A 12,809-nucleotide genomic window follows, 5' to 3' on the forward strand; every position below is an offset into this window, starting at 1 on the left:
GAATTCAAGCGATTTCCTTTCAATTAGAAATTTAAACTCCTTAACTGTGGGACTTTGATTGTTCAATTAGATATTTCCAAATGGGACATCGTCTCAAAATAGACAGAAAAACATTGAATTTTCAAGGAAAAAAATATAAATCAACGTGCGTGTTAATTTAGAATATCTCGAGAATAAGATATATTTGGATAGAACAACATTTAATTACTTTGTAGGATATAGGAAAATTCATTTTCTTTATCAATGGACATTAAAATAAAGAGAGAGTAAATGCAGCTAGGTGAAATAGAGGATTCTTTAATGGAGAAATGAAAAGCCATTACGGGACATTCATTACTTAATTTCCGGTTCAATAAACCCGTGGACAGGGTAGCTATATATTGTCCAGGACGAGCCGGGCGGATCCGAGTGAAATCATCGTGACCAGTGTCGCCCTCGCTGCGGACATCCTGGGACACCTGTCCACCCCGCGACCCCTCAGCGAGGCTCAAAGATTACGATTCTCAACGCTCTCTCAATTAATATTTCATGGATTAGTCTCGATTATCTGTAGACATCAACCCGTCCTCTCCTCGAGGAACACTTAAATATTATTGACGGTTTCAGTTTGAAATCAGACCGTAACAGAAACGTGTTATAGAGGGGCAGGGACACGATTGTTTGCATAGCAGTCCAGGCGGGTCGCTGAGGGAAGCAGGTGCTTGTTTCTGCAGGTAGCGTCCGGGGCTCGCGGAACCAACAACCGTCAGCGGCAGATGAATGAAGCTCTCTTGTATTTGCTACAATGTAAACAAAACTACAATTTCCTCGCGTGCCGAAAATTGTGTAGTGTTTATTGGTGTGTCAAAAACTTAGGTACAAGCACCGCAGAGAGAAATGTTTCTCGGACGAGGAGCTGGTACAGAGCGCAGTTTTTAAATATCGCTATGGGACTACGAAATTATTTGATAAGTCTAAGGAACTGTACAGCCAACATTCATTTCACTTGAGATGCGCTTAGGGGTTGACGGGAACTTATAATTTGATCGGACGACGTCACATCGAATGCGTGCGGCGAACGCGTGTTGGCACGGCGCATTTTATGAAAAAGGTTGAGCTGTAGGATTAAAGCCACACTCTGTCAGGGTCTCTCTCCATGCAAGGAACGCACTCTGTCCAAATAATGAGCAGGATGTCGAGGAGTTCGGGGGATTACATCAGTATCCAGGCGATCTAAAAATCTATACGTGAACATGACGAGATTTATCCGTGTTTCCATTGTTATTCTATTTTTCTCGATTACGGACCTATCAATGGTTAATGCAAAAAGGGTAAGTGATAAATGAATCTATGTCAAACGTCGTTGCTTTTTTTCTATCGTAATTTAAGGGCAGTGATATTGGATGTAACGAATGAATGAATGAATGAACGGAACTCTTGTTGTATTCGCGGTGTGCATGAAAGAATTCAGCGAGAAGCATTCACGTCTGTTCAAAGCATAGAAAATTACTTAAAATCAAATTAGAGCTCTAACATACCTAACTATCATTCAAACCTCAATTTCCGCTTGCAATAACCTTAACAGCAAGATGAAGAAGACCGGAAATAGAAAATCTTTTCATTCACAAATTTAAGCAAATTATCATCTGTCTGTTATAACTGTTTCACAAATTCCGCGTTTCCTCTTAGCATGCAAGGATAGGCACCGACTTTAGATACAAAAGCCCTGGTTCGGGAAATCCTTAACATGACACAAGTTTGGCATAGTTTTGTTCTCTCTTCTGGAAGCGAGGTAAAAACAAACCAGACGGGGTTTCCCGACACAATTCGGTGCGACGTATCTAGATCAAGCAGGCACCGACCAAGAAATAAATTTTCGAATAAGCTAGGAATTCCCCCTCTTCATTGATACTGTGTATACAAACTACCAATCTTATAAACAAGTAGTTGTGTGTCTGGTCAGCTTGTCGTGAAAACTCCGTGTGTTTACGATTTCTCACGAGATACAAAGAAATTGCAGAATATACATGTACAACTATTAAACACTTACCGATGACATTGTAGCAGCAAGCACTTTAAAGTCTTATACCCCTTGTCAATTAAAATAATATTTGCATTTGCAAGGAATTTAAGTAAGAGATTTACATCTGATTGATAGACTAGATATATTTATGGAAGCACCTGCCATTTCGATGGTTAGGTGCCTTGACCGTATTGACAATTCGTAAAGCAGTGAATTTAACATGACGGAGATACAGATCTTGCTAGGGGGCGAATAGCCAAAACGCCAAAACAATACGCATGTGTCTATTGTTGCCCAAAAGTCAAGAGTAAATATTTCATCGAACTTTGATTCCTTAAAGAGACATCAGACGTCTAGTCAAGATGTCGTTCAGTAGGTGGGTTGGGGGGGGGGGGGGGGTTGATATCGGCAGACAATGACTCCGTGCGCTCCACGCCCCGCTACTCTGCCGAGGTATCCTGCATGTATTGAAGACTCATGAATCATAGCCTTAGGGTATTACTAAAAGTGAAGATAATTGTTTTCAATTAAGGGTTAAAGTCACCCTAAATTCGTTCGTTACTTTATACTGTATATACCCCCCCCCCCGTGTTACTGTAAACTCCATCAGACAACGTGGTTAATCCCCAGACTGGCGAACAAGGTCGTCCGTCGATTGAAAATCGAAATAATGTGAAAATAATCCTCGGCTTTAATCGCTGTGATTTATTCTCAGTTTATGGCCCATGTTATTTTAATCTATCATTTGGGGAAAAAATTTGACTACCAGCTCAGTGAAAAATCTGAAATCATTTCATAATTTTCTTTAATGATTTTGCAGAGAAAGAACAAACGCATAGAAACCCGGAACTCAACCTTGAGTTTAACCACTCAACCAAACGGATTAACCAGTAACCGGGAAAATAAGATTTTGTGTGAGTATTACACCCAGTGGACGGCTTGGAGCCGATGTAACCGGAAGTGTGAACAGACACGGGTTCGGCGCTGCAACCAACCGGAAAACTGCGGCTCCAGTGTCCTGAAGGAGAAGCAGAGCTGTAGGAGGAAGAAGGGCCGGTGTTCCACCTTATCCTACAAAGTGATAGGATTCCGCCGGGGAAACCGCCTGATAGAGGAGCTCTTGTACGACTTACTGTACGAAGGGTGGTCCCAGTGGGGCCACTGCACACGTGCATGTCGTAAACGAAGATTTCGCAAGTGCAAAGAACACAAGATTTGCGGGAACAGTTATATTCAGGAAGAGCGCAAATGTCGCTCGCCGGGGAACGTTTGTGGTAAAAAGTACTTTTTCAACACCTTTGAACCAGACCGACACTCGCCGTCCGTCACCGCGCTCTCTCCCAGGGAAAGGGGTAAGTCAATACACTGTCTCTCAGGGAAAGGGGTAAGTCACAGGTCTGTCTCACAGTGAAAGGGGTATAAGTCACCGCTCTGTCCTATAGGGAAAGGGGTAAGTCACTGCTCTGTCCTATAGGGAAAGGGGTACATTGTGTAAGTCATCGCTCTGCTTTACAAGGAGACGGGTAAGTCATCGCTCTGTCTTATATGGAAAGGGGTAAGTCATCGCTCCGTCTTATATGGAAAGGGTTAGGTCATCGCTCCGTCTTATATGGAAAGGGATAAGTCACCGCTCTGCTTTACAAAGAGACGGGTAAATCATCGCTCAGTCTTCTATGGAAAGGGGTAAGTCACCGTTCTGTCTTACAAGGAGACGGGTAAGTCACCGCTATTTCCTATAGGGAAAGGGGTACATTGTGCAAGTCATCGCTCTGCTTTACAAGGAGACAGGTAAGTCAACGCTCTGTCTTATATGGAAAGGGGTAGGTCATCGCTCTGTCTTATATGGAAAGGGGTAAGTCATCGCTCCGTCTTATATAGAAAGGGGTAAGTCACCGCTCTGCTTTACAAAGAGACGGGTAAATCATCGCTCAGTCTTCTATGGAAAGGGGTAAGTCACCGTTCTGTCTTACAAGGAGACGGGTAAGTCAACGCTCTGTCTTATATGGAAAGGGGTAAGTCACCGCTCCGTCTTACGGGGAAAGGGGTAAGTCATCGATCTGTCTTATATGGAAAGGGGTAAGTCAACGCTCTATCTTATATGGAAAGGGGTAAGTCACCGCTTTGTCTTACAAGGAGACGGGTAAGTCAACCCTCCGTCTTACGCGGAAAGGGGTAAGTCATCGCTCCGTCTTATATGGAAAGGGGTAAATCAACGCGCTCTTTCCCAGGGAAAGGCGTAAGTTCCTAAACTGTCTCCCCAGGGTAAGCCACCGGGCTGTTTTCTAGGGAAAATGTTTAGTCACCACAGAAAGGGTAAATCGGGAAATCACCGCCCCGTTTCTGTGGAAAAGGGGTAAGTCACCACGTTGTCACACAGGGAAAGTCACCGCCCTGTCTCCAGGAAAAGGGGTAAGTCACCGCTTTGTGTCCAAAGGTAAAGGGGTAAGTGCCCGTCCTGTCTTCCTTCGAAAGGGATAAACGTTCGGTGTCACCCACAAGAATGTAGTGATTTCCAATCAATCCTCTGTTATCTTTGCACCAAATCACTTCCCAAGTAAAGCCTTACATTTCGTAAAATTCTCGTCACCTTTGTGCACCTGAATCAATCTTTAATTTCTTCAGTACTTAAAATGATCTGCTCTTTTGACATTTGATTCCCTTCCGTCTTTTAGGGAGGGGTACAGGAGATTTAAACAGGTGTTTATATGTGGTACATGACGTCATTGCCTTCGACTTTCTGTCAATGAAGCCGGAGCGATCAGCCCATAATTACAGACCCGATCCTAACCCCGACCCCACTCAATACGTTCGTACAAACAGGGACGTTTACACGTAAAGTCTTGGTACACGAGGGCAACCATTCTTGGGTTGTGTGGTTTACTTCCACCCTTTATTCAAAGAACTCTTAGGTTGCTGAGAAGTTAGTTCTTTACATCTCAATCAACAGAATTGAATATATTGAAGTAAATAAACGATTTTTGAATATTGTTTCTCTCTCTCTCTCTCTCTCTCTCTCTCTCTCTCTCTCTCTCTCTCTCTCTCTCTCTCTCATAGACTTCACATTGAGATATGCATTTAAAGAAAATGCGAACTTTCTAGCTCATGAATTTCAGGGCTTTTAGTGAGGCGAGAGTGTATTACTGAAGCATATAGTCCTAAAGGTCATCTGTTCAATTAATCTCTTGGATTAACTGGTGACCTTGTCTTAAACCAAGACTGCAATATTCTGTCGAATGTTCATTTTTTGTCAAGTCATCTTCCTTCCTGTAACTGCCATTTTCAATTGGCAAGGACCCTCCTTCAAAAAAAAATCTTTGTCACAGTTTTTTTTCTTGTCTATGAATCTAATATGCATGAATTCCATCGACAATGCGTCAAAAGTTAAAGAATAATGTAACCTATTTGCCTTCATAATTTATTGTAGAAACTTGCGATTTTTGTCTGACACAATAATGTGACAATCCAAAAACGCGTTCAAGCATTATAAATAGCTATTATAGCCGACATACTATAACATTATTCATCTTTAAAAAAATACTTATTAGAAAAAAATTGTGCCTGCCTCAGAATTTTAAATGTGTTCAAAAATTGAAAGGGGATGAGGGCTGGTCCATGCACCAAGTACCTTTATCTGTGCTGCGTTTCTTTTTTTTTATAGATACAACATCGGGAAATAGGTATAAATGGTTATAATGAGAAACGTGCACTTTAGTTTCAGCGCGACGACGGTACTGGTATCAGGTCTGGGGGTGATCTGTGTGGGTGATACTGTTACATCGACTGCCTGCAGTCCTCCCCTCCGATGCTCGCCAGTAGGGAAATACATTTATGTGTTTTGCGAATAATTTAATTTGTATTCTCCAACAGATGAAGTTGTTTTGACAGTTATGTTTTATTTTCTAGTCCTGGATCAGATGAACACATCTGACCACCATTGCCGTCCTTCGTTCTATAATCATAATTGACAATAACGCCGTTTGGAGTCTTCAAATTAAGAATTTTCTTTAGGAGTCGCTGATAAAATAATGCATTAGTAAAAAATGGTAGGGAGTGATCGTATCGCGACATTAATGGAAGAATTCTAAATCTTTAAAACTATTATCACACATAAATGATCACTTATTTGATTACAGTTGTGATGTATAGCGTATATATTATTCGTGTAGAGTCCATTGTGGAGGAAAACATGAGGTAGGGAACGCAATGGGAGAGCTCGATTTCCGATATTTGATTAGCTGTTTCTTATAGTCGCCCGGCACGGCAGTCATTGTAATCAAAGTTCATTCACATCGCATGAATGCAAACCGATTCCGGTCCGGATTTTAGAGTGAACATAGTTATCTGTGCTAACGAAAACCCGACGCTTCCGATTCGCAAAGGAAGAAATGGTTCACGAAACCTCAGCCTAGTTTCTTGATCTGTTACGACGAATACTCAGCTCCTTAAAAACAGAAGCTTTTTATTTGTTCTAAGAGCATCCATCATGAGAAGCCTCGTCTGAATGTTCAACGTGTACACAGTTTGATGTCAGACCTCGTGCACATAAACATGTGTCAGTCAGTCTGTCCGTGATCACGTGGTACAGCTTGACCCAATTTCTGTGGAAATGGGCAGGTTACAGAGTATCTGAAGACATAAACTATATATAATGCTACAGCAAATTCCAAATTCATGGCAACGTACGAGTAGTAGAGATGAACTTGCCTCTCGTATTTATCCTATCAGTTGCTTCATACCTGAAAAACACAACACAACCACGTGTTTCATATACCAGTAGCTACAGGGGGGGGGGGGGGGCTGAACGCAGGCATTGATTGCTAGTTCTGTTATTAAATATTGTTGTCAACCTTTGGCGATTTTAGGATAAGTCACCAGGACTCGGTCAATTCTTACAAGGTTCTATCAATAAACTGATAAATTTTCGTCAAAGTTCTGCGATTTAACACTGCCGTCTGTTAAAACTTGAAAGGAAACGATTTTCAGTATATTTTAAAGATTTTGTCTATACGAACTTTAATGAAAAAAAATGGTTTTTGCCAGTTATTAAATCCAGCAAATAACTGTTGACGTAATAAAATGAGCGACTTAAGATTGATTTTCACGTGTTTCAAAGATGTTGTCTTGAAATCATTTATTCAGGACAGTTCCTTGATATTCTCCAGGAATGAAAATATACGTTCTATCGTAGACATAGCGATTGTGTCTCTTTGACCTTTGCATACTAAATCAGATTCAGGAACAGAATAACAATTTCGATAACATTACTGAACTCTTGAAAATCAATAGAGATAATTGGCGCCTTTGCATATTATTTCAGGCTATTATTTAAGAAAAGTGTTTTATTTTTCTGCCAAACGAATTCTCATTGTATTTATATCGCTATAAAAAATCGCACGGCTTTTGTACATCAGCAAGCAAACAAGGGGGTCTTTCTCGATAGTACCTTAATCTTCTAAAGAGTTTCTTTCGATAGACTAAATTGATATTCACAGAAAGATTCGATATTATTCATTGATTGCCAATCTCCGTGGGGGGAATTCTTCTAGGTGACTTGAAATCTTCAGTATGCCTTTGGGGGAGGTGCATGCGTGGACGCCGTATCTGGAGACGAATCCAAGGCTACCCCACGCTGAGGGTACATGCAGAATCACCGCCATTATATTAATATTTACTTTAATCTTAAATCATTGTGAAATTTCGTCTCATTTTTTCCCTTCTGAATTCAGCACCGTTTTATTCAGAACAATTGTGTATTTTTTATGTAAACGATTGGTATTGATATCTCGGTAAGACGGCGGGGAGGTAGGGAACTGCATGTCTCTGCTTTCTATAACCCCGACATGCGATTTCGTAAACTTCAGTTTTTGAGCTGAGCGCACTTGTTCCCTTTGTCATAAATCCCATAGATCAGAGCTGGTGTGTTCTAGGAATACCTAACAGCTGTCGTCTGTCGACCTTCATTATCTCCCCTTGGCAAAAACAGGCCGATTCTTTATATAGGTAATTGTTTTTCCCAGTGATCTCAATAGGCTATTTTGACAGGCTTGCCAAAATGTCGGTCAAACTACTCAAAATGTGCGATGAAAGTATGATACAGAATTTTTCCTCTCTTGTTAAAATAAACAATAGAGATTTACTTTCGGACTGGAGAGCCTGTAGTCTTGATATCCTGATGGTCCGAGTTAATCTTATGAACAGAGCCAGGGGTTAATCTAGATCTGAGCGGATTAGGAGCAGCGGAATTTCCGATCGTTGTAGGGTCTTTTATATGTGCATCCGTGCTAACTTCACAGAGTGCTAAATCAATGCTGGAGTCGATAGTGTCTCTTGACAATGCAATTAGCTTTTATGAAAAGTACAAATCAAGGTCAAGGTCGCCCATATGACCTTGATTCGTGATAGTACCATTGATATCATTTTTGGAATGGCAGGGTCCTTGAAGTAGCACATGAATAATAACCTCGTCATCAACTTGATCGCTTTTCCATGTCTTTGTTCGTATTCAATTATAAAAGCTATCTATATTGGATCTAAAAAAGAGTGTTCTTCTGAGAGTGAACGAAACAAAAGTGTCAGAGAACTGACGCGTGATTCTCTCTCTCTCTCTCTCTCTCTCTCTCTCTCTCTCTCTCTCTCTCTCTCTCTCTCTCTCTCTCTCGTTGCTTTTCAGAGATACATTCCACTGCATGATACACGCACCTGTTTGTGCAGGAGGAGTGAGTTACAGATCGTCTGCTGTAAAGCTCCATCACAGTATTCTCTGCATTGTTTCTCCTTTCCTTGTACTTTAAACAGCAACATAAATCTGTTCGGGTGACGGCAAGGGATTGTGGGGAGGGGGGGGGGGGATAGAGGGGTGTGGGGGATCGGTTGGTAGGAGGTAAGGGGAAGGATCTGTAGAAATTTCCAAAACTCTACATGTCTAAGAATTTCGGCCAGATTTACATTTACGCAGTCCTTGCTGTCTTATACTTACCCTGGACATTGGTTTTACTATTGTAGGGACCCACGGTAAACAATAAAAAAAAATTACATGATAACAACAGGGACGTATATGTTAAATATGTCTCTGATAGCAACTAAAAAAGAATGTACATTACAAATAAGTTGCATATTTTATTTCTTAACGATTTGTATTGAGAAAATTGAGTACAACGATAGATAAAATTGAGATATTATTTTTTTATTTCGTTGATAGCTCGTGAACAAAAGGCCCCTCTCTTGGTCTCCACACAAGGCCAGTGTGGAGTGCGTCCGCGCGGGGGTTACCGCATTGTGGGCGGTAAGGAGTCTATCCCCCACAGCTGGCCATGGCAGGTAAGTAATAAAAGAACCAGACACAGCGCTCTTCCGGATAACATTAGCAGAATTTCTAATATCTAAAGGGTCGATTAATGGATTAACTTATTTATGTCTCTCTGTTCGCGGTTTATAAATCACGATCTGCTGATGGGTCGCTCTATATTTAAAACAACCTCGGGGTTTCTCAACAAACAGGAATTACATTTGATTTTTAGCACAAATTTATGTATTCTTACCATACTCCCATTTTATTTTAATTTTTAGGGGGTAGTTTTTATGTTATGTTTTGTTTTTGTTTTTGTATATTGGTGGGTTTTTTGGGTTTGTTTTTTTTTTGGGGGGGGGGGGTAGAGTGGATACACTATTTTTTTTCATTTTGATATTATAAACTGTTATTAATTTTTTTATTAATATACCTGACGAAGTTTGATATAATAAACTATAATTATTTTTTTATTAATATAACAGGTAGCGATCCTAAAGAAGTTTGATATCATAAACTGTAATTAATTTTTTTTATTGATATAACAGGTAGCGATCCTGACAAAGTGGAAGGAACAGTATTGTGGGGGGACCCTCATTGCGCCAGGGTGGGTTCTGACTGCCGCTCATTGTATTCGACGAAAGGGCCACAAACGCAAGGTCATCGTCCGAGTCGGCGAGCACGAAATCCATGTAGACAACAAAAATGAAGTCGATATGAAAGTAGAGCAAGATTTTCCACATAAAAGTTTTGATTACGAAACTATAACGAATGACATCGCTCTTCTCAAACTCCGGAAACCGGAAAGAATTAAAGACTTGGTCCAGTATGCATGTTTACCTGAGCCCGAGGACAAGTTAGCTGACGGAACGCGTTGTTACATCGTGGGTTGGGGGAAACAGAAAAACACCCACTTATTGGGATCCGAGTCACTCCGAGAAGCGGAGGTTCCTATTGTTAGCAAGAAAAAGTGTCGCAAAGCATTTGACTACAGAATAGGCGAAAAACAAATCTGTGCAGGGTTGAAAAAGGGGGGCGTGGATTCTTGCGCCGGTGACAGCGGCGGGCCGCTTATATGTCCCAAAATAGTAAACGGGACGGAGAGATGGATTGTGTACGGGGTGACGAGTTACGGCGAGGGGTGTGGGCAGAAAGGGAAGTACGGAATCTACACCAAGGTGTCGCATTACCTCAAATGGATAAACCGTGTGATCAGGAACAACAGCTGAGCTGTTTGTGACGTCGTATTCAAAATGGCGGTTTTTAGGGCTTAAGTGTATATTTTGTTTTTTACTCAGGACATCTACATAGGTCAGTGTTATTTATTTTGATATCTTGTTTTTTTTTCAGTCGATCTTTTTGACTGTTTAAAATCACTCACACTACGCAGGGGGGATGTTTTGCTCAATGCTCCTAATTGCGCAAATTTGGTTGTTTAAACGCGTAATGGTTCGCAGCTATGTTCCACCTGTTGGCCCTTGCCTTTGTTTTCCAGACGAAGAGGGATGCAGACGTTGGTTTGTTAGCATGAAGCGATCCTACAGGAAGCTGGGGTTGTTCAGAAATCCACTCTAAGTGCTGTGCATTGTATCAAAGGAAAAATAATGAAAATCATTCGGGGTCACGGCCGTGGCCCGGGGTGTGTTTAGATACATATTCAAAGACGAAACGTTTCCAAGATTAAAGCAAACTTTTTCACACTTAATCTGTGCAATATCGCATCTCGCGACAAAATGTTTATCCATTTCATAAACGATTCATAATAATCAGAACCGACTGTCTATACTTTCCTGTCTGCAGAGAAAGACCTACAGGTATATTGGAGATGTACATCTGGCCATGGTTGCTTCATTCAGGGTATAATGCAAACTCAAACAGCGTCCTATTCCATCCTCCTTGAGATATTCAAGTTTCTTGGAAAATAAACGCGTGGCGGATGCCGGCAGTGACCGACTACGTCTGTGGTTTATAATGAACGTCAGTCGAGGCCATGCTTTCTGGGCTGAGAGCACCTAAACCCTCTCCTCCTCGCCTGTACTTTTTTAAACAAAATAATTTTAAAGTACTCTACATGTTTAACCTTCTGTTAAAAGATATGAGTTTTTACATGTGGAAATTATTGTCATCAGTTTGAATATACTTTGAATCGTACATGATTACGTGTTGTTTGTCTTATTTAAAATGTGGCTGTATGATACATGAAGTAAACTAAGACGTGGCGGATTTAATGCATGAATGATATAAATATTTTAGAAATTCTTTCTCGATAAATTAAACGGTTATTAGCAAAACACAAACCAGTAATTGTTATATGTAAAGACCAGTATTTTCCAATTATTGTAATTATCATTGAATGACGGCAGATAATTGTTGTTATGTACCTGCACTCGACTGGCATCAATATTCCGGTTTTCAGCACAGATCACGTAATCAACTGTCCTGATGTTCCGTGTGTCAAGGTCGTTACTGTTCCGTGTGTCAAGGCCGTTACTGTTTCGTGTGTCAAGGCCGTTATTGTTCCATGTGTCAAGGTCGTTCTGTTCTATGTGATACCTGTTACCTGCTATCATCAGTGTTCACATGTTAAGATGTTATTATTGAGCAGGTATTTGTTGTGTTTGTGTCTTGTTGATATTTTTCTGTGGCCAATAAAACAGCCATTACATTTTGATCTGTTCTGTTTTAATTAAATTGTCTTAGTGATTGTCAGATCATAGCAAGTAAAATTTACGCGATTAAGAAGGAGACGAAGGGAGCGAAGCAACCACGCCCCTTCTAAATCGCCTAAATTTTACGTATTATATGATCTAACTTACTTGGAAAATAGCATCCCTCTTTTATTTACGGCTCTCTAAGTCAATCTAAAAGTGACGTCGCTGTGAACGTAGAGAAATTCTTAACAATAAAAAACATCGCCAATAGAATATTTAGCGACTGCTGATTGGGTGAAAAAGTTGCTTCTGCTCTAATTTTCTTTAAAGATCGCCAAAAAACTTTATCAAAGTTGATGAAAGGAATAAATGCATTCAATAGCTTTTGACTTTTTTGAAATATATTTGCATCTACTCCTAACTTATTTTCTCCCTTGTGTCTGACATTACCGAAAAATCATTACAGTTACTGACATGACAGATAGATTTCATACAGATATTGACATTACAGAGATAGATTTCCTACAGTCACTGATAAAACCGACAGAATTAATTCAATAACTGACATTTACAACAGAGTTCATACAGTTACTGACTTTACCTATAAAGTTCATACAGTTACTGACATTACTGATATAGTTCATACAGTTACTGACATTACTGATACAGTTCATACAGTTACTGACTTTACCTCAAGAATTCATACAGTTACTGACATTACTGATATAGTCCATTCAGTTACTGACTTTACCTATAGAGTTCATACAGTTACTGACTTTACCTATAGAATTCATCGGTTACTGACTTTACCTATAGAGTTCATACAGTTACTGACTTTACCTATAGAGTTCATACAGTTACTGACATTACC

General features: G+C 40.3%; 1 protein-coding gene across 1 annotated transcript; it reads left to right on the forward strand.

Moving 5' to 3' along the window:
• Window positions 1–407: 407 nt before the first annotated feature.
• LOC105335492 (chymotrypsinogen B) lies at window positions 408–11,955 on the forward strand. Its single transcript, XM_034459110.2, has 4 exons — window positions 408–1,310; window positions 2,823–3,354; window positions 9,201–9,319; window positions 9,836–11,955. The coding sequence occupies exons 1-4, from the start codon at window positions 1,233–1,235 to the stop codon at window positions 10,514–10,516; spliced, it is 1,410 nt and encodes a 469-aa protein (XP_034315001.2). The 5' UTR covers window positions 408–1,232; the 3' UTR covers window positions 10,517–11,955.
• Window positions 11,956–12,809: the final 854 nt, after the last annotated feature.

Source organism: Magallana gigas, chromosome 7 (assembly GCF_963853765.1).
Source record: "Magallana gigas chromosome 7, xbMagGiga1.1, whole genome shotgun sequence".
NCBI lineage: Eukaryota > Metazoa > Mollusca > Bivalvia > Ostreida > Ostreidae > Magallana > Magallana gigas.

Excerpts from the sequence above, each read along its gene's own strand:
- LOC105335492 (XM_034459110.2), top strand. The coding sequence starts at position 1,233 with ATGACGAGATTTATCCGTGTTTCCATTGTTATTCTATTTTTCTCGATT. Across the intron at positions 1,311-2,822 it reads CAATGGTTAATGCAAAAAGG|AGAAAGAACAAACGCATAGA; the intron begins GTAAGTGATAAA and ends ATGATTTTGCAG. Across the intron at positions 3,355-9,200 it reads GCTCTCTCCCAGGGAAAGGG|CTCGTGAACAAAAGGCCCCT; the intron begins GTAAGTCAATAC and ends TTTCGTTGATAG.